This window comes from Ailuropoda melanoleuca, chromosome 4 (assembly GCF_002007445.2).
Source record: "Ailuropoda melanoleuca isolate Jingjing chromosome 4, ASM200744v2, whole genome shotgun sequence".
NCBI lineage: Eukaryota > Metazoa > Chordata > Mammalia > Carnivora > Ursidae > Ailuropoda > Ailuropoda melanoleuca.
In genome coordinates, this window is record NC_048221.1 from 131,288,756 (window position 1) to 131,313,814 (window position 25,059).

Genomic DNA, 25,059 nt, shown 5'->3' on the forward strand with positions numbered 1-25,059 from the left:
GAGAAAGTACAATTGGGTCTCAAGTGACTGGAACTGGGAGATCTCAGAACCCAGTATTATCTGCCTCTGGGCCTTTCTTTTTTGTGTCTCTGCCTTTCTTTCTGTGTCTTTGTCTCTAGGCCTCTGTCTGCCTCTCCCTTTTAGATCCATGCTGCAACCCTTCTGCTGTACCAGCCTCCCTCACCCCCTCACATAATGGGCTGGGCTGTGTTGTGCTCCCTTCCCTTCATCTCCTTATGACAAGTCTGTGGGTTTGTGAATGTGTTTCTCCCCCGCCCCGGAGTATGTGTTCTCTTCCTTGTAACTTAGCCAAGTCCTTGTTACTTCGTATCTTCGTACGTGCAGTCATTGACCTCTTATTGCCTTAGTCTGTAAGGAATTGCTCTTGTGTTCTCTGTGTCTCTGATTTGCTGCCAGTGTCTGTGGGTGTGTGTCTTTCCGGTTGTCTTGGTAGTTCCCCAGGTAGTTTCTCCATTGTATGCTCTTGCTGCTCTCTGGAGTCTCTCATCAGGGGAGATGTCCCAAACTGGTTTCTCTGGTCCTCAGAGGCCTCAAGGAATCAACAGATCTTGACTTGGCTGTGCCTTCATTTGGGTTTGTTGATAAAACTTTTCACTGTGAAGAAATATAGATTTATGGAAGTGTTGCAAAGATAGTATAGTTTCTTTTATACCTTTCATCTAATTTTCCTTAATGTTGACATCTTAAGTAATGAAGGTACTTTTATCAAAGCTATGCAGTTCACGTTCCTACCATATAACTGATGAAACTGTAGGCCTTATTTGGATTTTACCAGTTCTTCTTAATTTGAATCTTTAAAGAAGAGACTCTGTTTCAGTTAGTGTCAGATTTCTCTATTTAGCTCAATCCCTGGAGGACTGGGTGGGGACTGATGGCTGCTAAGCCTTGTCTTTCTGCTTGAGCACTCCCCAGAGAAGAGGGTGAGGGAGCAGGAGTGGATGAAACCCTTCAGCCTGCCTACTGTAATACCAGCTTACAGTAAAGTTTATCTTGAGTATGTTTTTCTGCAATTCCTACAAATGGGAGTAATTTGGGAATATGATTACAAATTCATGAAAACAAGTACTATTAAAGATTTCATTTAATTACCAATTAAAGTAGTTTCACGTTAAAGGACTTTAGCATTTTGGCAGATGTTCATATGAACCAGAAAAAAAAAATTTGTCTGCTTTTATGTTTAAGGAAATTTTAATCTATTTGGTAATGTACTTCATTGACATTGTTTTTCTGCTAAGTCTTATTTTAACAGAAGTTAAAGTAGAAAAATATTGATATTTTTCCTATAATATATTAAAATATGCATGGCTATAAATTCTTTAAACTTCTTTAAAACTTTAAAAATAATTTTTCCATAATACTGATTAAACTTCAATAATTTTTGAGCTTTAGTTTACATTTCTTGATATAAAATACTTTGTTTTTTATTGCCAAGTATTTAAAAGATTAAAGTTGCTTCCTTTGATTCTGATGCTCTTAGAAAGTGTTATTACTTCACCATAATTGTTAATCATTCTTAAAGGTATACTGTCAACATGATGCTTTATTATGTAATTTAAGAGTAGTCAGGCGGTATAGTATTACACATTGCTTACAGGAAAATGTATAACTTATCTACATGATTTGAAACAACCAAACTTAAACAGTTTTAGGGTGCCCGGGTGGCTCAGTTGGTTAAGTGTCTGACTTCAGCTCATGTAATCTCAGGGTCCTGGAATCGAGCCCCATGTCAGACTCCCTGTTCACTGGGCACTGGGGAGTCTGCTTGTCCCTCTCCCTCTCTCTGCTCCTTCCCCAACTCGTGCTCTCACTGTCTCTCTCAAATAAATAAATAAAATCTTTTAAAAAATGGTTTTTATGTGAATGTGGTATTTCTATTACAGATAGGATAGCCAATGTTTTTATAACCCTTTTTCTCAACTTTATTTTTTTTGTTAAGTGTGTTACCTTCAACATTATTCTGTAGTAGCCTGTCAGCCATCAATGGCTGGTGTAAAGCTACTTTTCAAATGAATTAGGCAAATTACTTCGGAGGTTTTGAAAATTATAGTAACCTAGTATTGAAATTGCACTGTACCTTCCTGTGACTTAGCTTAACCATCTTGCTTTAGCTCAGCAGATATCTCAATAACGTTAAGGAACAGAGGAGATGATGCCTATAGAGCGAATGTGTATGGCAACTCCATAGTCGTGCAGCAACACATCAGCCTGGATGGAAGTCGGTCTTACAAACTAAAAAGTGAAACAGGTTTGTTACGAATGTCTTTTCATTTCATATAAAATGTTAGTAATTATTCAACTAAACAGAGCGAAGTGATTGCTCAGGTATTCATTGACAGGGCACTTCTTCCCAATCTCTTGAAACCTCTTTCTTGTCATGTGTAGGGTCGGCTGCATGTATGTACATACACGTGATTGTGTACGGACACATACACACAGTTGTTTTACCCCAGGACATCATACAGCAGGACCACGAGTATCAGAATCTGGGTCCACTTGAAATAGGCTGTGCCTCCTTGTTCTCACCTGCAGACCTCCTTCCACCCCTGTAGTTTTTATCACATGTGGAAGGGGGGTGAGCCAAAGGTGGAAGAGGACATGAAGGAAGAAGAGGTGAAGACATAGATGAGAAGGAAAAGCAAGAGTTTCGCTATGGGGAGAAGAGGAGCACTGTCCCTGCATCCATGCTGCTTCCTCCTCCCTGTGCCTGGCTCATGATGACTGCAGCCTGCACCTCTCTCAGATGTGTGCCTGTTCTTAAGGACATAAAATAGTCAATATTTGTATTTGTAAATGAGTGCTAATTTTTTCTCCATATTTTTGCCCTAGAAGCAGTCTGGTCATTTTATGTTTCTCTTAACCAGGCACCGTGGTTTCTACTAGAAAAGAAGAGCTGATTGCGATTCTTGATCATTTTAACATACAGGTAATAATTTTTGTTTCAGATTAATGCAACTGGTCACTTTCTCATGTGATTTCATTTGTAGTGTTGAAAGACTTTAAATAGGCTCATGTGAGTAAATTGACAACAGGACAAATGTGTACAACTATTGTTAGCAAAGTTGCTTAAAATTTACTAATTCATCAGGAATTTTCAGTGCATAGTATTACATCTGTAATTTGATAGAGCAGTCAAGAACATCCTGTCTATACTGGTATGGGTATAGTGTTGTTAAAGGCTATAAAGTTTCTTTGCTTTCTGCTATCCGAGTCAGAATAGCATCACAGTTTCCTAAACTCAGATGCTAAATTTTTGTAGAAAGGAAATTTATTCTAGAAAAATAAAGCATTTCTTTATGTATTTTGGAGTTACTGATCGTACCTGTACGAGATAAGGCTCCAGTCCTTTCTGCGAAGATACTTTGAATAATTAGAAATGGAGCATGTAGTCTTATTAGTACTAGAATTGTCTTGGAGGTCATCTGATTCACCTTTATTTTGTAGGTGAGAATAGAACTAAAAAAGGATAATTTACCCCTACGGTTGCCTAGGCGTGGTTGCTGGTAGAGTCTGGATGGGGATCCAGGCATCCCTGTTCTAGTCTAGTCTAGTCTAGTCACCCGGCCTTACTTATTCCAGGAGAAGAACAGCAAGACTAATTACCAAGGAAAAAAACAATTACTAGTGTTGGTCTTTTTTCCAGTTTGGTTTAGAACAAAGTTGTCCAGAAAAACTTTCTGTGTTGGTAGAAATATTCTGTTATGCTGTTCAGTGGGTCAGCCACTAGCATATTGCATATTGTATGACACAGAGATGAACATTAAAGCTAGTGCATTAGGTCTTATTTTTAAGAAGTCAGATAGAATGTGAAGTTAAGATATAGGACAAATCTTATAAAAAATATGTGGCAGTCAGTCTGGTGTACCTATATAATAATAATAAAGTAACATGTAGAGGTTTCTTTATAACTCCATAAATGTTTATGGATGGTAAAATGAAGGAGCTTAAAAACTTTTTCCTTTAGGGGCACCTGGGTGGCTCAGCAGTTAAGCATCTAGTTTCTGCCTTCAGTTTGGGTCATGACCTCAGGTCCTGGGATCTAGTCCTACGTCAGGCTCCGTGCTCAGAAGGGAGTCCGCTTCTCCCACTCCCTCTGCCTCTGACCCTCCTACTCATGCTCCCTCACACTCTCTCTCCCTCTCAAAAAAGTAAAATCTTCAAAAAAAATAAAATAGTTTTCATTTATACTGGTCCTACATATTCTGTAACTTGCAAACGGGATTATTTTCTAATACATACAGTACTACTTATTAATATGAAAGATATAAATGGAGTAATGATCTTGAATCTTTCTGAAACAAGATGTGTGTGTGTGTGTGTGTGTGTGTGTGTGTATTTATTTATTTTAAACTTTTTCACCTGTGCTTTGGTCAGTTACTAAGCTTTACTGTTACCATAACTGTAATTGTTAGTTATAGGTGGTTTAATTCAAGCAATGGTTTATTTAAAATGACTCCTCCTCCAAAAGGTAGAAATGACTCCAGCATTTCTATTTATTTTATAATCATGAAGAAATAACAACAAATGGAAAATCTGAAGAACTGCTGTAAGAAAAATAAACACTACTTGGCATCATAATTCTGATTAAAAATAACCAAGTTGAACTTTTTGTATTCATTTGGAGAAACTAACTTGCCCAGGGCTACATAGGGGGGTAAAACACGAAAACCTAAGGCAGCTGAGGGCTTTACTCACTGTTGTCGGATTGTTAACCAGTAGCATAAAAGTGAAATGCTATAAAAGAAATGTGCTTATGCCCTCATATAATGGCAGAATTAATTTTGACGATGGTATTTATTTTAGTATCATGAAATAATGAAATGTTTTCTCTACAGTAAAAAGTTCTACTATTTTTTCTTTGTATATTTACCTTACTCTAACCTTAGCCTTCTTGATGACACCATAGGTGAACTGTATTCTGTAATTCAGTTCATTTATTCCTAAAGCATTTAAATGAAATACTCAAAAATAACCTCTTGTGTTTGTTTCAGGTGGATAATCCAGTTTCTGTTTTAACACAAGAGATGAGCAAGCAGTTCCTGCAATCTAAAAATGAGGGAGACAAATACAAAGTAAGGAACACCGAAGGAAATATGAATTTATCAAAAAGGAATACATTTATAGATAAAGCATATATACCAAACATAACTCTTGCTCACATAAATATTGAGGTGTTTTTTTTTTTTTAAACCACCTATTTGCAGTAATATTGTAGGACTAGTTTAGGAAAATTCTAAGTATGATGGAAGTATAATTTTCTTGGTAAGTTCTTGCTTTCACTTTTTGGCTTTTAATTCTGAGAGAGAATGGATTATTCTAAAATGAATCTTTAAGGAAGTTCAAGGGAATGATTGGCCATACATAATAACCTTTAAACCTTAAGTTATTTGAAATTTAAAAAGCTAACAAAATATCTGACTACTCCTTATGCTGTAACTTTTGAATGGGTTTCAGTAATTCCTTTCCTAAAAATTCAAGATGCACCAAGATCAAGGATACAGACATTTTCTCTTTATTCATATTTGTTTAAAGAATGAAAGAATGAGTGAAAATGAGTTTTCAAGATGATATTATTCTTACACCCAAAGTGTTTTCTTATGTGGGCTTTTAAGAGCTATTGCAAATGAACATGTAGATGTGAACAGGGTTAAGTAAATTTGGGGTGTGAAAGCTTGAGTGTTTTTAGTATCTTTTTACATAATTGGAGACCAAATTTTTGTTTTTCACAGTGCCATGGAAATGTACAAACTCCTAATTGTGTTTTTCTTATTGATACAGTTCTTCATGAAAGCAACCCAACTTGAACAGATGAAAGAAGATTATTCATACATAATGGAAACAAAAGAAAGAACAAAGGAGCAGATAAATCAGGGAGAAGAGGTTTGTAACCACTTGATGCAAATATTTTTGAAATCAGCCACATTCCTTTAGTACTTACAAATGGTACTGCAAAATTATATACCTATATACAGATACGTAGCTACATAAAACTAATAACACTTTCATAGCACTCTATGAAATACAGGAAGTGTGGTTTTTATATTAAGGGTATTTATTAGCTTTTACTTTTCTGTTTTGGAATAATGGGTATGTACACGTTTTCCTCTGTTACGCTATAAACTAGAGGACAGAGCAGTATTTTATGTACTTACACCTTGATATATGACTAGTTGGTTCTACATAAGGTATCACTAATTCCCACTGTAAGTAGTTTAGAAACTACTTACATTATTTCTTTTGATGGGAAAATAAGCACAAGCCTCAAGCTGATAATAAACATAGTACGCATTTGTAATTATATCCGGTAGATAACTCTTTCATCACACTGGGAAAGTGTTAACATTCATTAAGTGCTGATAGCTTGGTGGCAACTGTCATATCCGTACTCACCAGCTTGGCAGTTGTGCACATTTGGGTGAATTTGAAATTACTCAAGCCGGTGTGACTTACTTATATTTGTTTTTACATCTGCTGTATTTTCTTCTTGTACTTTCTTCAGATTCCACTGGATGTGGAGCCTACTTTAAAAATAAAAATAAATAAAGAAGTAAATAAATAAATAATTAGGACTCATTTGGCTTTTAGAAATAAATTTCTTCTGTGTCTTCCATTATCTTTGGAATGAGTACTGGGTATACTTCGCCCAGAGAACATAGCAGTCTTTCTATCTGATACAGAGTTGAAAGAAATGGGAAACTGAGTTTTGTAATTTGTCTATACTTGGGAGGTCTTAAACCCTTTATTTCTTTGATAGTCATTTGAAGAATATTTGGCCTTTTTTATAATGCAGAAATTAAGAAAATAACTGCACCTAGTAAAAGTATACCAAAGAACCAAAGATACTTTTATTTTCACCGTAAGTCATTTCCCTGCATATCTTTTTTAATATCTGTTAAGGGAGTGCATTCAAAAGAAATACATTTGTAAAAAGTCTTGTTTTTTCAATGTTAGTAAGAAACATCCTTTTTCCTTTTTTTAAGCGACTTATTGAACTAAAACGCCAGTGTTTGGAGAAAGAAGAACGTTTTCAAAGTATTGCTGGTTTAAGTACAATGAAGACTAATTTAGAAAACTTGAAACATGAAATGGCTTGGGCAGTGGTAATTTTTACTTTATTACTTATTCACTTATGCTTTTAATACATAGAAAATATTTGGTTACAGTTACTTTTATACATGATTTACACTATAATTTCTTTTTTAGGTCAATGAAATTGAAAAACAATTGAATGCTATCAGAGATAATATCAAAATTGGGGAAGATCGTGCTGCTAGACTTGACAGGAAGATGGAAGACCAGCAGGTAATTGTTTATTTTAATACAGATTTAGCAGGTTAAATCATATGAGATTACTGATATTAGACTATTTTAAAAGACCTACAAAAGCAGTTTCAACGTATATATCTGTGTTTGAATTTATACTCAAATGAAACTGAGATAAACTTTTGTTCAAGTACTATTATGGCAACTCTATTTTATTTTTTTAAGATTATTTATTTATCTGGTGTTGGGGGGGAGGGCAAGTAGAGCATGAGCAGGGGGAGGGGTTCAGGGGGGATGGAGCAAGAATCTCAAGCAGATTCCGTACCAACGTTGAGGCCGATGCAGGGCTCGATCTCAGGACCCCAAGATCGTGACCTGAGCCAAATTCAAGAGTTAGATGCCCAACCGACTGAGCCACTCAGGCTCCCCGGCAACTCTTTTAAAAAGAGTATTGTGTTTTGACATGGTCAGCCGGCTGAGCCCAGTAATGTAGCACTCTGAACTCCTGCATGTGGACAGTGGTACTTCCTTACCAACTGGAGTTGCTACAACATGAAGCTTTTACTCTTGTGTTCATTAGGAGTATCAGCATAATAAGTCTTGAGGTGCTAGGATAATAGTCATTTAGAAAGCTAAGTATCATGAGGTATAACACTTCAGAACTGAGCAGAGCGCCCAGAGATTGCTACCAGAATTTCCAGGGAACTGAAGTTTTAGGGCCCAGAACCATCAGAGGATTTCATGTAGGTGGAACACATGTGGGATAAGTTGTTAGGTCTGTTAAGGTTAATTTCAACCTGAGATCTAAGAGCTCACGTGGAAACTGTGCTATTTATGTAAGATTCAAGAGTCTTCCACTTGGGCCTAGAGGTGGAAGTTGGTTGAATGGTAAATAAAAGCAGTAATTTTCTGTTAGGGCTGTCCACATGGACTTTTTTACCATATAGCAGATCCACTCTTTATACTTGCCTTTTCGTTCTTTAACAGCTTTATTGAAATATAATTCATATACCATATAATTCAGCAGTTTAAAATTTGCACTTGAGTGCAAATTTTCTTTTAGCATTTCACAAGGGTATGTAGCCCACAATGCAGAATTCTTTGCATTTTGTCATGCCGGAAGTAGAACTCCTAGCCTTCTCATATTTATAGAAGCCCCACCTACTCAGTATGGATGACTTTACCTCTTAGTATTTTGTTTTATTTAAGCATTGTGGGCCCCCAAGCTTAGTTTATATTGCTTTTTCAAGATAAGCAGATATGTTTTCTTTCCTATAAGTGTTATGTTATTATTAATCCATCAAAAGTAAGAAATAGGCTGAATTTCTTACTCCCTCTTCAGGTAGCAAATAGAAGTTCAATCCCACCCACCTTTTCTCACCTCAGATTTTCATTTCTGTGAGAATATTCTGAAAGTTTTTTTTCACCAAATTCTCTTTATCCTCATTTCCTAGGTTGTCATAGTGGAAGACCTTAAGTCATTTTTCTCTTTAGATAATCGCCAATCTAAAAATGGAATCCGGGGGTGCCTGGCTGGCTCAGTCCGTAGAGCATATGACTCTTGATATTGGGGTTGTAAGTTTGAGCCCCTCATTGGGTGTAGAGATTACTTCAAAATAAAATATTTCTTTAAAAAAAATAGTAATAAAAATGGAATCCAGTCTGAGTAATAAATGGGAAAAGGAGGATCTTGAGGCCGGGTGATTGATACTTTAGTTCTGCAGGCCTTTGCCCCACTTAAGTGTTTGGGCACTCTCTGTAGCAAATGGAAAATTTCTGGAGGGTAAGAACGATCTTATTTTACATTAGTATCCTCCCCATGTCTTACATAAAACCTTTCATGCAGTAGTACGCATGGTGATTGATTATAGAATGACTGTTAAGTGGAAGGGATGTGAAGAAATAGTGTCAGCTACACTATCTGGCTCTTTCTGGAAAAAGTTTGCTGATCCCTGATCCAAACAGTTCTCATATTTATCTCTTCTAATCCATTCCTATTGTCAGTGCCCCATTTTGGTGTCTTAATTCATTTTGCTCTGGAATGTTAACTCTTCACTAAAATTGTTTGCTTTAATTTTCCCTCCACCCTGCTTGTGCTTCCAAAGTAACTTGATGTACAGAATTGATGTCTTGTCTCCCTGTTGTCTGGAGGGTTAAGTTGTAAGCTGATCATTAGGGAATTCTGGGCCCTTCTATGCTTCTGGCTCAGCTCCTACCACTACCCTCTCAGTTGAAGCTCCAAATATTTTCATTTCTGAAGGTAGTATTAGTGCCTTTCTGCATGCTTTCCCATCTGCCTCTAACACCTTTCCCCAGCTTTTCTCCTGGTACATTTGGATTAATCTTTCAAGTCTCAGCTCAAATGCTACTTCTGCTTTGAAGGAGGCATTCTTCTGGCAGACCTCTGGATTCTTTCTTTGTGCTTCCACAATTATAAATAGACATAGCCAACCGAAGCATCATGGTGTCCAAAGTATGATCAATTTAAGCAGTCTGTTCTTCTGCTAAATTGTGTCTATCTCCCTTTAATTGTGTTACCTGCAGACCATTGTTACTCTATCTTTGTATCCCCAGAAGATAGCACATTTGTTGGATAACTAAATGTGAAAAATTGTATTTTAGAATTTTATGTAATTATGTTTGCTTACCCAATGTCTTGAGATTATTTAGAGTGAAACTGAGTTTGCTATTTGCTATATATAATTTAAAATTTTTTTCTGTTTATTGAAGAAAAGTAAAATACTCTCCGACAATGTTATTTCCTTAAAGGTTAGACTTAATGAAGCAGAAAAAAAATACAAAGATATTCAAGATAAACTGGAAAAGATTAGTCAAGAGACAAAGGCACGAGCACCAGAATGTATGGCATTGAAAACAGATGTTACTGTTAAGAAAAGGGTCTATAATGAAGCTGAGGTAAGAGAAATTTTCCAACCTGGAATATTAGATACTGCATATCAAATATAAATACTGTTCATTTACTTTTAAAAGTAGAGGTATTGTAATTAGGTAGAAATCTGTACTGCTTTCAGACTTCAAAAAATAATGGTTTCATGTGGCCATTTATGTACTTTGTTTTAAAAATATTTTTTTGCATATATTTAGCCTCTGATTTGAAGATTTGGCAAAAGTGGATTTGAATAGATATGTATTTTTTTTATCTTACCAAACTGTGTCTAATTTTTTGTTAGGTTTTATATAATCGATCTCTAAACGAGTATAGAGCATTAAAGAAAGATGATGAGCAGCTTTGCAAAAGAATTGAAGAACTAAAGAAAAGGTGAGATGGTTACTTTGCTATGTTCATGAATACCTCATTTTGTAATACAGCAAACTCAGCAAAGTGGGGTATTATATTTTCCATATTATTTGTAAAGGGATTTTATCACAATGCTTTGTATTTTTAAATGTTCAGTTTTTCATTTAACATTTTCCATTTTGGATTATTTACTGTTAGTACCGATCAATCTTTGGAACCTGAACGCTTGGAAAGGCAAAAAAAAATATCTTGGTTAAAAGAGAGAGTAAAGGCCTTGCAGGATCAAGAAAGCTCAATCAATCAAGAGATCGAACAGTTTCAGCAAGCCATAGAAAAGGACAAAGAAGAACGGATCAGAATTAAGTAAGTTTCAATATCCTTAGAATGATTTTTTCCAGTGACTTGAAAATCGTGTGGTTTGTTCTTTAAATGAAGAGAGAAGACATGTTTTGTTGTGGTTGTTTCTTGTACTGAATAAAATATCTTTAAAAATTACTTTTCCCAGACTTTTTTAACACTTGTAGAGCTGAACCATTTCTGGGATTTCTAGTCCTCATCCCTATGGCATCATTTCTTTTTTCACGCTAAGTTTTGAAGACTTGAGACTATTTTTCTCTAGTAACACAATCATTTTCAAATAAAGAAATCTGCCTTTAGTCTTTAGGGTAGCTGACTCATTCAGTGGTATGCAGGTGTTGAGGGGAAAGGCTGGATATTTCTGTATAACCATATCACACATCTATTTTTCCACTTTTATTTTTTAGGAGAGAAGAATTAGATGTCAAGCATACACTGAGCTATAATCAGAGGCAACTGAAAGAATTAAAAGATAGTAAAACTGATCGACTGAAAAGATTTGGCCCTCATGTTCCAGCCCTTCTTGAAGCAATAGATGATGCCTATAGACGCGGGCATTTTACCTGTAAACCCGTGGGCCCTTTAGGTATTTGTCAACATTTGGTCTGGATATAAGAAACATTAAAAATAATTTTCAGGAAAGGGCCTATTGAATCTAGTTTTAAAACTGTTATCAAAGAGCTGTGTAATTGTATGTGGATTTTAATTGCACATATTTTAAGAAGTAATGATAAAAATCACTTTAAACTTTATAATTTCCCTTCTGCATTTTTAAAACATAAACTAGCCAAAAGCAAGAGAACTTAGGAAAAAGAAAAATAACTATAGAGTTGAATAATCTGATCTGATTTTTTTTTCTTGAATGAATGAATGAACTAATTTGAATATAATTGATTAGTCGGAAAATCCAGTGATAGTGATATAGTCAGAAGGACCCTCACTACCTGAGTTTTGTGTAACCTTTGCAAGATGACTTGTCTTTTCTTAGTTTCTGTTTAGGTTGGACAACATTGTTTCTAAGTCCTTTTTCAAGTGGAAAACCTGTTTTTATTGAATTATCCCCATATATACATGAGATTAAAAAATACATGTATCTGTTGAATTCCCCTGAGGAGTTCTCTCTAATTCTAGCAAATCATTAAGTGAAAATGATGCTGTCAATATAAATATGTTTTGTTGCTAAAGTACTGTAGGACCGTGTAAGTACAGCATTACACACGGTGTTAAGTAGTATGGTAAAGTCTCTTCATATAAATGGTATGTACCTCTGTACCAGGATCCGTTTCAACGGGTGAGGCATTTCCTCCCTGCTTCTAACATCCCAAAGTTAATCAGTTTTACAGAAAATAGTAAAGAATCTGTAAACTTTTTGGTTTGCCTTTCAAAATGCCATTCAGAGGCTAGAATAGTATACACTTAGTAGAAAAACCTCTGTTGATTTACACTGGAGTTAGTGGGGCAGTTCTTTTCACAGGATTTGATGGGTCTTCTCCCCAGTGTATCCAGTGGATATGTGGGGATCTCCTATTTAGTTAACATAAGATCTGTAATGTCATTTAAGCTTCTTTATATGAAAATATTTTGAAGTCATTTATAAAGTATTATAAGAAGATAGTTACATTAATATTTCAAAGTAAGTATTTTGGGGCTGTTGAATAATTTTCTCTCACCTTTAGGAGCTTGCATTCATCTTCGCGACCCTGAACTTGCTTTGGCTATCGAATCTTGCTTGAAAGGACTTCTGCAGGCCTATTGTTGCCATAACCATGCCGATGAAAGAGTTCTTCAGGCACTGATGGAAAGGTTTTATTCACGAGGGACCTCACGGCCGCAGATAATAGTTTCTGAATTTCGGAATGAGATGTATGATGTCAGACACAGGTGAGACATCGGTAGCTGAATGCCATTTCTGGTTTTGCTTAATCATGTCCAAGATCAGAAAGAATTAAGACATTTTTATTTAACCAAATCTGTAGTACTGATTGATAAAATTTCCTCAGGCCACTTCTTTAACTTCAGTCTAGGCACTGGAGACACATAGATAAATAAGAAAATAAGACCTGCTCCCTGCCCTTGAGCTCCTTACACAGGGTATATTGTGGGAGCCAGGACAGGGAAGCGGCGTGGTGTGGCATAGAAATCATACTGAGGGAAGTGATACAGACCATGGCAAATTAAGGGGTATGTGGGAGTGGAGGTACTAAGGAAGAGCTTTGGCACTCAGTACTCACAGTTCAACTCTCAAGGCGCTTTGCAGATTCCATAAAGAGCTGTGGTGGGGGTTTTCTGATGACCCTAACAAACCTTCTCCAAGGCACAGTATTTAAATTGGCCTCTTTCTAACTGCTGACTGGCTACTCACTTTACTTTCAAATATAATACATATTTTCTCATTTATTCTTTGTCAGCTTTGATAAAATTGGATCACAAAATGCAGATATAGTTCAGATGAGAGAGTAATTATATGTTAGTAGGCAGGTTAGCAAAGAAATTAGAGAAAAGAGGACAAACGATCAGTCTTCTGACCTGATGAATTTGTCAAGTGATAGATAAGGGTTAATTGCCTTATAAGCAAATAGAAATCTATGTGCAGAACATATAGTGGCATGGCATCATAAATTATTCTGCAAAAGATAGCATTTGCATTATAGATAGCAAGGGGCAGATTAAAAGCGCTATTTAGGGGGCACTTGGGTGGCTCAGCTGGTCGTGTCTGACTCTTAGTTTCAGCTCAGGTCATGATCTCAGGGTCATGAGATCGAGCCCCACGTCGGGCTCCATGCTCAGCAGAGACTGTGATTGGGATTCTTTCTCCCTTTCTGTGCCCCTCACCCTGCTTGCACACATGCTCTTTCTCTGTCTCAAATAAATAAATAAATCAATCTTTAAAAAATAATAAAAATAAAAGCATTATCTTGGACAAAATCAATAAAACTTGTTACTCGAATGTAAGAGAATGAAAGAATTGAGGATGACTGCTAGGTCTCTGGCTGGAGTGACTATTGAGCAAATGTGCTCGTAGTTGGTTTAGGAGAAGTCTAAGGCAAAAGTGGATTTGTCAAAAGCAGATAAGTCCTGTTGTGGAATTGTCAATTTTGAGCTTTTAGGCTAGAAATGAGGATTTGGGAGTTAAGGGCAAACTGTTTTCCCTGTCTGCATGAAAATATGACCCTACATTAGCTTCTGGCTCTGATTCCTGATTTCTAAAACCTCATAAAAGGGGAATTTTGGTTGTGCTGTCAGACAACATTGCTTATGGTAAAGGTTATCCCTGACAGCTGGTTGCATCTAGAGTGAAAGAACTCTGAACAGCTGGTAGAATGCCAGTATGGTGTCTCGCAATTAGGCATTTCCCTACGGGAACCTTGGAAACTGTCCCTGGGAGATTGCTAGGAGACCTTGGCTCTGTGAGAAATATCCTCGCTGCACCAGCACTGTCCTTTGAGGACCAGGGACAGGAGTCCTGAACAGCTGTTGGGACTGCTCCGTGACCTGCTGCATGGACTCTTCTGAGTCTGAATGCCTGGCACCGCCCTGCTGCACGTTGTGTTTCCAGTCTCCTAGCAGTGTCTCATCCTCTGAAGGGCTGCAGAGTGAGCTCCATTTGTGCCGCATGATGTCACTTCTTGGAAGTAGGTGAATTGTGTGCTGAGAATGAGGGCCTCAGGAGTTGGGTAAGTTTGGGAGTGTGAGGGAGGAAGCAGACCCAGCATCCACTCACGAGTCAAACACCCATGGTGGCCGCAGGACTTTCGGCTTTTTAACAGTTTGAGTCGAGAATGTGTACTGTTGGACTAATACTACATTAGGATCTTTTAGAATGGGTAGTTATTACAGAAGAAGAGGCAAGCAATTCAGAAAGTGCTGCTGGGAAGGTAGTTCATTAATTGGCCCTGAGGCTTAGGCTGGAGAGGGAAGAAAGTGAGGTGTGGGAGTCAATCTGTGGATCTGCCGGATGCAGGTGAGCGCAGGTTTCACGGGCATGGTAAGCCGGGAAGGCTGCAGCTGTCGCTCGTGGTGACAGTGGGAAGGTGGAGGTTGATGGAGCAGCTCCAGGGCATTGGCCTTTCAGAGTAGTTTGGAATTCTGCTGCTGTTCCACTTGGTGGTATAGTAGAGGAAGTTGGATGTTACTTTTAGGTGTTGACAGAATATTGAAGGTTGGGTACATTTAATATTCTCTCAACTTCGGCTGCCTTTACAGACATTTTGTAGGGGTGATTTTTTGTGAAGAACTTTATCAGTATATATTGTGATTCAAATGGTAAGTTTTAAAATTGGGCATGTTATTTTAACATAGGGAAGAATATTGGAATATTAGAATGAATCAGGCATATAGGCTTACATTAGAGAACCTCAGCAGAGGAGCCTGGGGTAGTGTATCGCTCCCCAGGAGATGCTGGGAATAGTGTCCTTTCCTATAAAGACGGCTTTGTTCCCTCTGAAGTACAGTCTGCCTAACATCTCAGCGTGCTAACCTCCCGTAGCCGTGTCTGCGTCTGTACGTCTGTCCTGCTCAGCACAAGAGATGTGCTTTCTCTCTAAAGCTATTTATTCTAATAGGCTCTGAATTGCATGCTTTCTTACCTGGTTTGTTGGACCGTTTCTTTTAATTATTTCAACTCTCCCCTGAACCTTAAACTTTCCTACTCCGTTGACTTCTCTCCACTTTAAACATCGTATGCCAGTGGTTTGCCCCTGCCCTCATCTTAAGAACAAACTCCTCTAGATTAGAGAATAATATATTAATCTCGTAGTTATTATGAGGATTAAATGGGCTGATAGTATTTATAATATTCTTAGAATGTCTAGCACATAATATAAATGTTTGCTGTTTAGATAAAAGAAACCTATTACAGATGTTTTAAATGTTATCAGATATTTTCCATTGTCTTATCTATAGTCACACATTAAAGAGATATATGTATATAAAATTAAAGTTTGGGAATACTTACGTATTTTTTAGTATGTAATTTTTTAATACATACATATTTTTGTCTCCTAGAGCTGCTTATCATCCAGAGTTTCCAACAGTCCTGACAGCTTTAGAAATAGATAATGCAGTGGTTGCAAACAGCCTGATTGACATGAGAAGCATAGAGACGGTGCTTCTGATCAAAGTAAGATAAGATGCTTGCTGAATTTTGTTACTTTTAAATTTCCAAAAGAAGTTGGTTATATAAATTCCTCTTCCCCTTCTATATTATGGAGTTGTTAGCATGTTTTACCACTGTCCTTTTACATCATAGGAAACTATAGAATAATACAGATCTGGTTGGCTTAGAAATTTTCTGCCTGAGGAAACTTTTTATTTTTGGCTATTCCTCAGTAAATATTTCACAAATACATATTATTTTGGTGAATGATTCTGTTTTTTTATTGTTGTTCATTCTTTCTTGATTGGCTGCCAAATCCATTTTTTAATGCTTATAATAATTGTATTATTATTATTCTGTTTTTAAAACAAATGCCCTGCTTGATATTTTATGAGTTCTTTATCTTTAAACTTTAAAAATTGTAAATCAGTATTTACTGTTCACCTATTTATGTATTTTTTTGCACTTACTGGATTAGAGCATCATTGGCATAAATTTGCTGAGAAGGAACAAGGAAATTCAAAACAGAGATCTAATCAAAACAAACATAGTAGACTTTGCTTTTCTCAACAGAAACTGAGAAGTAATGGTATCAGTAATTTAAATGTATATACGGTGTCTGTGTTGCAAGGTTATATTGTAATTATCTGTGGGCTTTGTTCACTCATACTTTAGAAGGATACTTGAAAGAAAATAATGAAGCCCTCTTGTCTGTCCCCAGAGGTTGGCTAGGCCTCCATTAAGGCTCATGCCCATTTTACTTCTTCTAGGGCTTATTTCCAGGCTTTCCCCACGTGATTCAGTATACTCACCTTTTATTGCAATTTGCTGTTCACTTACATCTTTCTTTTCAGGCTGTAAAAGTCATTTAGAAAAAGTAAGATTTGGGGGCGCCTGGGTGGCACAGCGGTTAAGCGTCTGCCTTCGGCTCAGGGCGTGATCCTGGCGTTATGGGATCGAGCCCCACATCAGGCTCTTCCACTATGAGCCTGCTTCTTCCTCTCCCACTCCCCCTGCTTGTGTTCCCTCTCTCGCTGGCTGTCTCTATCTCTGTCAAATAAATAAATAAAATTTAAAAAAAAAAAAGAAAAAGAAAAAGTAAGATTTGTATGAACTCTGGTCTAAAGTAAATATTTTCATGTGAAAATGTACTTAAAATTTTAGTGGATAGCAGCTTTAGAACTTACGTCAGTTTGTCATAAAGCATTGCTTACTATGTTGTTCTAAAGACTGTCAGTAGTTTTAATTCTTTGAATCCTTAGAGTTGTTTTTGAAATTCTTTTATTTAACTTTCTGGAATTATTTTACTTATGTTTAAATGTTTAAATAAAAACACTTGAATCTTAATGATAGGTAACATTTTGAAATTGTGTATCAGAAATGCTATGGCATAACTTCAAAAATGTATTCCCCCCTCTATTTTTTTAGAATAATTCTGTAGCTCGTGCAGTAATGCAGTCTCAAAAGCCACCCAAGAATTGTAGAGAAGCTTTTACTGCTGATGGTGATCAAGTCTTTGCAGGACGTTACTATTCATCTGAAAATACAAGACCTAAATTCCTAAGCAAAGATGTGGATTCTGAGATAAGGTTAGTGTCAATGTAGTATTACTGTGGAATTCCTACTGCTTCCTGTAGGGTTTGGTTCCCTTCATATTACTATAAGTACTGATCTCAGTGAAGGATTATGAATAATCTCTTTGGGCTTAAAAGATCATTTGTCTGGGTCTAGAATTCTGGGCTGATAATGTTTCCCATTATCACTTTGACAATAGTATTCTGTGCTAAGAACACGGAGTGTGGTCCCTTGATCAGCTGATCTGTAAGAACATTGGAGCTGAACTCAGAATGTCCATAAGCTACAACCACTATCCCATCATTTAGTTCTGATTTCTCTCAGTGAGAGTATAGGTGTGCTGGTTTGTATTTTGGCTCGAGTTCATAGTCCGTCTCTGACTATATTTTAAGTTGCACAGTTCTAAAAAGATCAGTCAGCACAATTAGAACACACATCTAGGAAAATAGAGCTGCCAGGAGAGACAAAGTGGGAAGTTGAACAAAAAAATTTTAAGTGTGTTTAATGAGATTTGCAAGCATTGCAGAAAGGATTTTTGGTACCAAAACATGATTTTCTAACCAAATGAATTCAGTTGACAAATTGATGGGTTGAAACTAAATTAGTGACCAGCAAGACCTTCAGTAGAAGAACTTAGAACTTAAATAAAATAAATATCTAAGAAAATTGAGTAAAAGTGAAAGTATTGTAAATAACATATATGTAGGAGAAATGAGAGTTTTATTGAAATATATCTCTTGTTTTCAAATAATACTTGTCATTTTTGTGTGACTTTGAGAGCAGCATAAAGAACAGTAGCCATAATGGATATCAGAAAGTTTGGTGTACCCAATGTTCATAGCAGCATTGTCCACAATAGCTAAATCGTGGAAGGAGCCGAGATGCCCTTCAACAGATGACTGGATGAAAGGGGGGGTAATCAGAAGGGGGAATGAAACATGAGAGACTATGGACTATGAGAAACAAACTGAGGGCCTCAGAGGGGAGGGGGGTGGGGGAATGAGATAGACCGGTGATGGGTAGTAAAGAGGGCACGTATTGCATGGTGCACTGGGTGTTATACGCAACTAATGAACCATCGAACTTTACATCGGAAACCGGGGATGTACTGTATGGTGACTAACATAATAGGGGGAATGAAACATGAGAGACTATGGACTATGAGAAACAAACTGAGGGCCTCAGAGGGGAGGGGGGTGGGGGAATGAGATAGACCGGTGATGGGTAGTAAAGAGGGCACGTATTGCATGGTGCACTGGGTGTTATACGCAACTAATGAACCATCGAACTTTACATCGGAAACCGGGGATGTACTGTATGGTGACTAACATAATATAATAAAAAAACATTAAAAAAAAAGAAAGAAAGTTTGGTGCAACTTCTTAGCAACAGGAAAAAGTTGAATAACCAGCAATTTGGTGTCATGGCACAAAGCGCACATTGTACAATGACACTGGGTCTTTCTGAGAGGATAGATGTGTAAATATGCTGTATAAAAGTAACCTGTAAAGTGATGTTTTTGTCCATTGTGCCATGACATTTAAATTAAGCCTTCCTAATTCTTAACTGGGTAAAACTAAATTATATGGTATTCAAGCAGACATGAGTGCAAATGTATAAAAATATCATGGTGGCATTACTGTATGTTCCTCACACTTTCAGCAAAAATTACCTCGTGCATTTGTGTCCCGAGTCTTAAAGAAAATAAGTATGGCACTATTGGAAAAGATTGTAAATATATCCCAGCAGCAAACTGGGATCTCTAATTCCATCATTTTAGTAATAAAGGTTTCAACTTGATGCTTAGCTTCATTTTTAGCTAACAGTATTTGTATTAATGTGTAGGGGACACATCTTTTGTTTTAAAAGCCAGGTGAACACTGGTTTTTTAAAAATTGTTTCCCACATTGATAAACTTTTTTAATTGTAAATATGCTGTTCTGGGTATTATGTTAACTTGAGTAAGTCAGGCAGAAAGACAAATACTGTATGAATTCATTTATATATGGAATCTAAAAAACAAAACAAATGAGCAAATAAAATAAAATAGAAACTGACTCATAGATACAGAGAACAATCTGGTGGTTGAACGGTCCCTGTCCACAGGGGAGAGGGATAAGGGGATGGCTGAAAGAGACAAAGGGGATTGAAAGGTACAAACTTCCAGTTGGAAAATAAGTGAGTCATAGAGATGTAATGTGCAGCATAGGGATTATAATTAATATTAATAATTATTAATATTTTAACAACTTTGGTGACTGGTGGCTGCTATATTATTGTGCTGGTGGCTTCATAATGTGTATAAATTTTGAATCACTATGTTGTACACCTGAAACTAATGTAATATTGTATATAAACTGCACCTCAATTAAAAAAAGAGAAAAAGGCTAATAGCTTAAAGAGCCAAGTCTGAAAGAATGTAGGAAGGAGATCAAGGCACTGAAGGAAATAAAATTTCTGGATTTTTTGGAAAAAATAGACATAAATTTTTAAAAAATGAAAGAAAGAATATACCAAGTTTTAATGATATTAAGATGGTTTTTGTGTCGTCTATTTTGAGCTGGTTCAGTGTGATAGTTGCCTGATATTTGGAAGTTTAGAAAAATTCACTAGTGTTTTTTAAATATAGAAAAGTATAAATCAGGAAACAAAAGTAGCTCATAATCCTGTTTCTCCATAGTCCTTGTTGTCATTTAAAAAAATAATTAAAAGGAATATATGCATATGGTGAGAAAGTTCAGACAGTGTAGAAAAGTACACAGAATGAACTGTTCTCATCACTTTTTTTGTCGTTAAAGATTTCGTTTATTTATTTGAGAGAGAGAGAGATAGCGAGAGAGAGCACAGGTGGGGAGGAGAGGGAGAAGCAGGCCCCTCACTGAGCAGGGAGTCTGATGCAGGGCTCCATCCCAGGACCCTGGGATCATAACCCAAGCCACCCAGGCACCCCCTCATCCCTCTTTCAAAAGTAAATAGTTTAGCAGTTTCTTTGACGTGTTTCCAGAACAGTTTATATCCTCGTACCATACAGTGACTTTTTAAATTGAGATATAATTCACATACCATAAAATTCACTCTATTTTAAAAGCGTACAATTTAGAGATTTTTAGTATATTCATAGAGTTGTGTAACCATCATGGTTAGCTAATTCCTGCACATTTTTATCACACCAGAAAGAAAACCCATACCCGTTAGCCGTTACTTCCGCAATCCCCAACTCCTGGCAACCACTGATCCATTTATGGATTTGTCTTTATGGATTAGTCTATTCTGGATGTTTCATATAAATGGAAACATACGCTATGCAACCTTTTGTGCCTGGCTTCTTCCATTTACATGTAAAGTTCATCCATAGTGTGCTGTGTATAAGTATGCGTATGGTTTCTGTATCTTGCTTTCTTTCTGACAATGTTGTATCTTGGCAATCATACCACGTCAGCACCTTTAGAACTACCTCTCGGTGTGGCTGTATCAATACGCTGCTTAGCCGGTTCCTATTGATGGACATAGGAGTTGTTTGCCATTTCCTCTTACAGCAGTGCTGCAGTGAGAACACACATACATGGATCTCGGCATAGTTTCGAAAGTATGCATAGCTTAAATTCTTACTAGTGGAAATGCTAAGTAAAAGGATATATGAATTTTTAAGTTATTTAATACTGTTGCCATATGACTATAATTGATGTATTAATATACAATTTATGGTTCGATTTTAAATATTTAGTAATGTTTAACAATTACTAATATTTTAATATGTATAATATTAAATGAACTTTAATAGTTATTAAAGTAGGTAATTGAACATTTTAATCTTATTTTTGTGTAAGTTGACCATTTAACAGTGATTACTAAATGACTCCAGAAAGATTCCCTGATTTCCCCTCATACTATGAATATATGAAGGGTGCTTCTCTACACCCTCTTCAACTCAGCACTGATTTCATCATCATCCTATTGATGAAAAATGGCTCTGGAATTTAAGCAAAAAGATTATAATTTATTTCACAATTTCATAGTGAACAGAGTGACTTCTTAATAGGCAAAGGGTTTTAAGTGCTAACTGCAGATACTGACTTGGTTTGATTATTCTGGTGTGGTTTCCCGTGATGAAAGTACACATAAGGTGCAAGAAAAATGTATAAGGTAGCTCTCAGAATAATTCCAGTGCAGTTACTGCTTACATACAAGATGATTAAAAAAAAAGTTTACCTGTGGGTTTTTGAATTGCCAAAATACTATAACATTTTTAATGTAATTTTCCAAAGTATACTGTGGGTTTTTTTGTTTGTTTGTTTTTAGATTTTATTTATTTATGTCAGTGAAAGAGAGAGAGAGAGTGAGAACACAAGCGGGGGGAGGGGCAGAGAGAAGCAGGCTCTGAGCTGAGCAAAGAGCCCGACGCGGGGCTTGATCCTGGGACCCTGGGATCATGACCTGAGCTGAAGGCAGTTGCTTAACTGAGCCACCCAGGCGTCCCCAAAGTGTGTTTTTCAAATTTATTCTTGCCTTTGTTCTTTAAAATAGATATTGAATGAGTACTTAATATGCCACGCCCTGATCTGGGCACAGGACACAGCACAAAATAAAGTACAAAAAATTCCTCATCCCAGAGCTTATATTAAGAAGGTGGAGTAGACTATGGAGGAATACTAACTAGGACAAGTACTGTGGAGACAAACACAGCAGAGTAAGGGTGGAGACCGAGGAGTGTGCTACTTAGATAGGCGGCTCAGGAGCACGTGTTCATCCCATGCAAACAGCACACACACACTTAGCTCGGTTGTCGTACCTATTTCATTAGGTAGCAAAGGTTCTTGCTCTGTATAAAAATTAATTAAAAACTAAGGAGGAGCACTATATGAAAGGGGTGCTGGGTGTCTCAGTTGGTTAAGCATCTTCCTTTGGCTGAGGTCGTGATCTCAGGGTCTTTGGGATCAAGCCCCACATCGGGCTCCCTGCTCAGCAGGGAGCAGGAGAAGGAGGCTTGTGATCTCTCTCACTATCTCTGTCTCTCTCTCAAATAAGAAAAAATAAAATAAAGTGTGTAACAGAATTCATCCTACCCAACAAAAAGGAAGTTGTACAATTTAGCAGATTTGTTTATGTAAATTATGTTGATTGCTTAAGTTTATTCTAAGTATTCAGGAAATAGTATAACAATATCGTCTGTGCTTATTTCACTCATTTTTTTTTTGGTTTAGGCTCGGGTTTCAGAGTTTGTTTACTGGGTAAATATTTTATTGTTTTTAGTGAAATTACCATTTGTTAATAAAGGTATAGGTTTATATATGGTAATTCAATATTTCTTATGAAATCCTGAGGAGCCATCTTAAGTTCTGGCCCCATTTTTACCAGAAATACCACAACTGTTTTCCTCCTTCCCTCATGCTTATCATTCATTCAGCTGACATTTCTTGAGTCTTTTTCTCATTTTGAGGATTCTGGCAAGGTAGCACAGTTATAGTATTTCGTCACATTCAAGCTGCTCTGTTATTAAAAAAGGAAAAAATGCTGCTAATTGAACCATCAACTGGAAGATGATTTCAGAGATGTTAAAATGTGGGAAAATATGCATCTTACCGAAATATGGCAGACACTGTCCATCAGAGACAAGTTTTTAACTGAAAAGGTGGTTCTCTCCCACCAGGCACACAGCTTCGGGAGGCAAGTGCTTGGGTCAGTGAGGCGGGAATGAATAGGTGACTTCTGAAGAAGCAACGGCTGTCACAGAGACCCTTTGTGGCTTTGGCATCTGCTGGCTTTTTCTTCCATCCCTTTTCCCTGTCCTCTCCATCCCTTGCTCTCCCTCATGTCCAACAGCACATGCTGAGCTGTCGGGTTTCTCTGTTTCACTTCTCTGTGCTTCGGTGTCTGTCTTTCCATGTCCCGTAGTTGGTCCAGCTGAGGGAAACTTTAGAGAATACGGTTCAGTTGTCACTTCCCCCAGACTCACTCCTGTGTTCCCGTAGTTCTGCGGATGTCAGGTGTCCAGTTCACATTGTAACGTTACGGCTTATTTCCTGGTTTTTTCTCCTTTTTGTTTGATTCCTTCATGTCTTAATTCTGTTTCCACCTCTGCCTATCACGGTGCATGATGCCTGCCACACAGAGATCATAAGTATCTCTTAATGAAAGGAGTAAAATACGATTCCAGTTTAGATTTCTGAAATCTCTATATTTTCATGTTTTTAATAACTTAGTAAGAATATAGAACTGGTTTAGCTGAATAGAATTTCACAAATTAGCTATCACAAGCTCTTCTTTGTAAAGATCTCAAGTATTTATAATTTTCAGAAATAGATTTAAGGTGTTTTTTATCCTCTCCTCTCTGTCCAGTGACTTGGAGAATGAAGTTGAAAATAAGAAGGCCCAGATATTAAATCTTCAGCAACATTTATCTGCCCTTGAAAAGGATATTAAGCGCAATGAAGAATTTCTTAGAAGGCGCCAAATACATTATAGAGAGTTAAAGGTAAAAAAAAAAAAAAAGTCTTTTTGTTTTTCTCAACTTACCTACTTCCAAGTTATTTTTAAGATCCTACCATTCATGTAGTTTTAGAGGAGCAGTTCTCAGATTTTTTGGCCTCAAGCCCCTTTACAGTCTTAAAAGAGCTTTCATTTGTATGGGTTTTACCTAATTATTAAAAATTAAGGGGCACCTGAGTGGCTCAGTTGGTTAAGCAGCTGCCTTTGGCTCAAGTCATGATCCCAGGGTCCTGGTATCGAGCCCCGCATCAAGGTCTCCCAGCTCAGTGCGGAGTCTGCTTCTCCCTCTGCCCTTCCCCCCACTAATGTTCCTGTGTTCGCTTGCTCTCTCTCTCTCAAAAAAATAAGTAAAATCTTTTAAAAAGATTAAAACAAACTTTAAGAATACTTGAGGTTCACTTAACAAAAACTCATGTGTTAACAAAAACATTTTTATGGGAAATAGCTATATTTTTCCAAAACCAAAAATATTTCCAAAACCAAAATTGAGAAAACTGACATTTATATATTTTTGTAAATAGTAAAAAAAAAAAAAAAAAAAAAAGTGCATAATGTCTTAGTGTTTTTAGGAAAATAGTTTTGACCTCATGACCCCTTGAAAAAGTCTCAGAAGCACCAGGGGGTGCTTGGGTCATACTTTGTAAAGCACTGCATTGGAGTAATCTTGCCATAACCTCAATCTGGGTCTTTCAGAAGAGGATTTTCTCAGTGGATTCAACATTTTCATTTTAAATGCTAAGATGGAGTTCTTCCATCTTTTTTTTCATGGGAGTGGATTAGCAATAAGGCTCATCACGGCTGACTTTATACATAACTTCCTTTTGTTCATTTAATACTAATGTGGTCTCTTTCATTAGCTACAGAACCATCTGTAACAAAAGCAGAACAAGGACTTTGTGGATTAATATATCCTTTCCGGGGTTTTGTTTTGTTTTTAATTTTATTTATTTATTTATTTATTTTTAAAGATTTTATTTTTTTAGCTGATCTACACCCAACGTGGGGC

At 36.8% G+C, this 25,059-nt stretch overlaps 1 protein-coding gene across 2 annotated transcripts in view; it reads left to right on the top strand.

Annotated features, from left to right (window-relative positions):
* SMC6 (structural maintenance of chromosomes 6) overlaps positions 1 to 25,059 on the top strand; it is a 70,430-nt gene that overhangs the window by 16,407 nt on the left and 28,964 nt on the right. For both annotated transcript variants that reach the window (XM_034659878.1, XM_034659877.1), the window contains exons 5-18: positions 2,130 to 2,266; positions 2,883 to 2,944; positions 5,010 to 5,090; positions 5,797 to 5,898; positions 6,999 to 7,118; positions 7,222 to 7,320; positions 10,051 to 10,197; positions 10,473 to 10,561; positions 10,739 to 10,903; positions 11,305 to 11,483; positions 12,574 to 12,778; positions 15,902 to 16,016; positions 17,421 to 17,581; positions 23,904 to 24,039. In XM_034659878.1, coding sequence (XP_034515769.1) covers positions 2,130 to 2,266; positions 2,883 to 2,944; positions 5,010 to 5,090; positions 5,797 to 5,898; positions 6,999 to 7,118; positions 7,222 to 7,320; positions 10,051 to 10,197; positions 10,473 to 10,561; positions 10,739 to 10,903; positions 11,305 to 11,483; positions 12,574 to 12,778; positions 15,902 to 16,016; positions 17,421 to 17,581; positions 23,904 to 24,039 — 1,798 coding nt within the window. The remainder of the gene's footprint in view (positions 1 to 2,129; positions 2,267 to 2,882; positions 2,945 to 5,009; positions 5,091 to 5,796; positions 5,899 to 6,998; positions 7,119 to 7,221; positions 7,321 to 10,050; positions 10,198 to 10,472; positions 10,562 to 10,738; positions 10,904 to 11,304; positions 11,484 to 12,573; positions 12,779 to 15,901; positions 16,017 to 17,420; positions 17,582 to 23,903; positions 24,040 to 25,059) is intronic.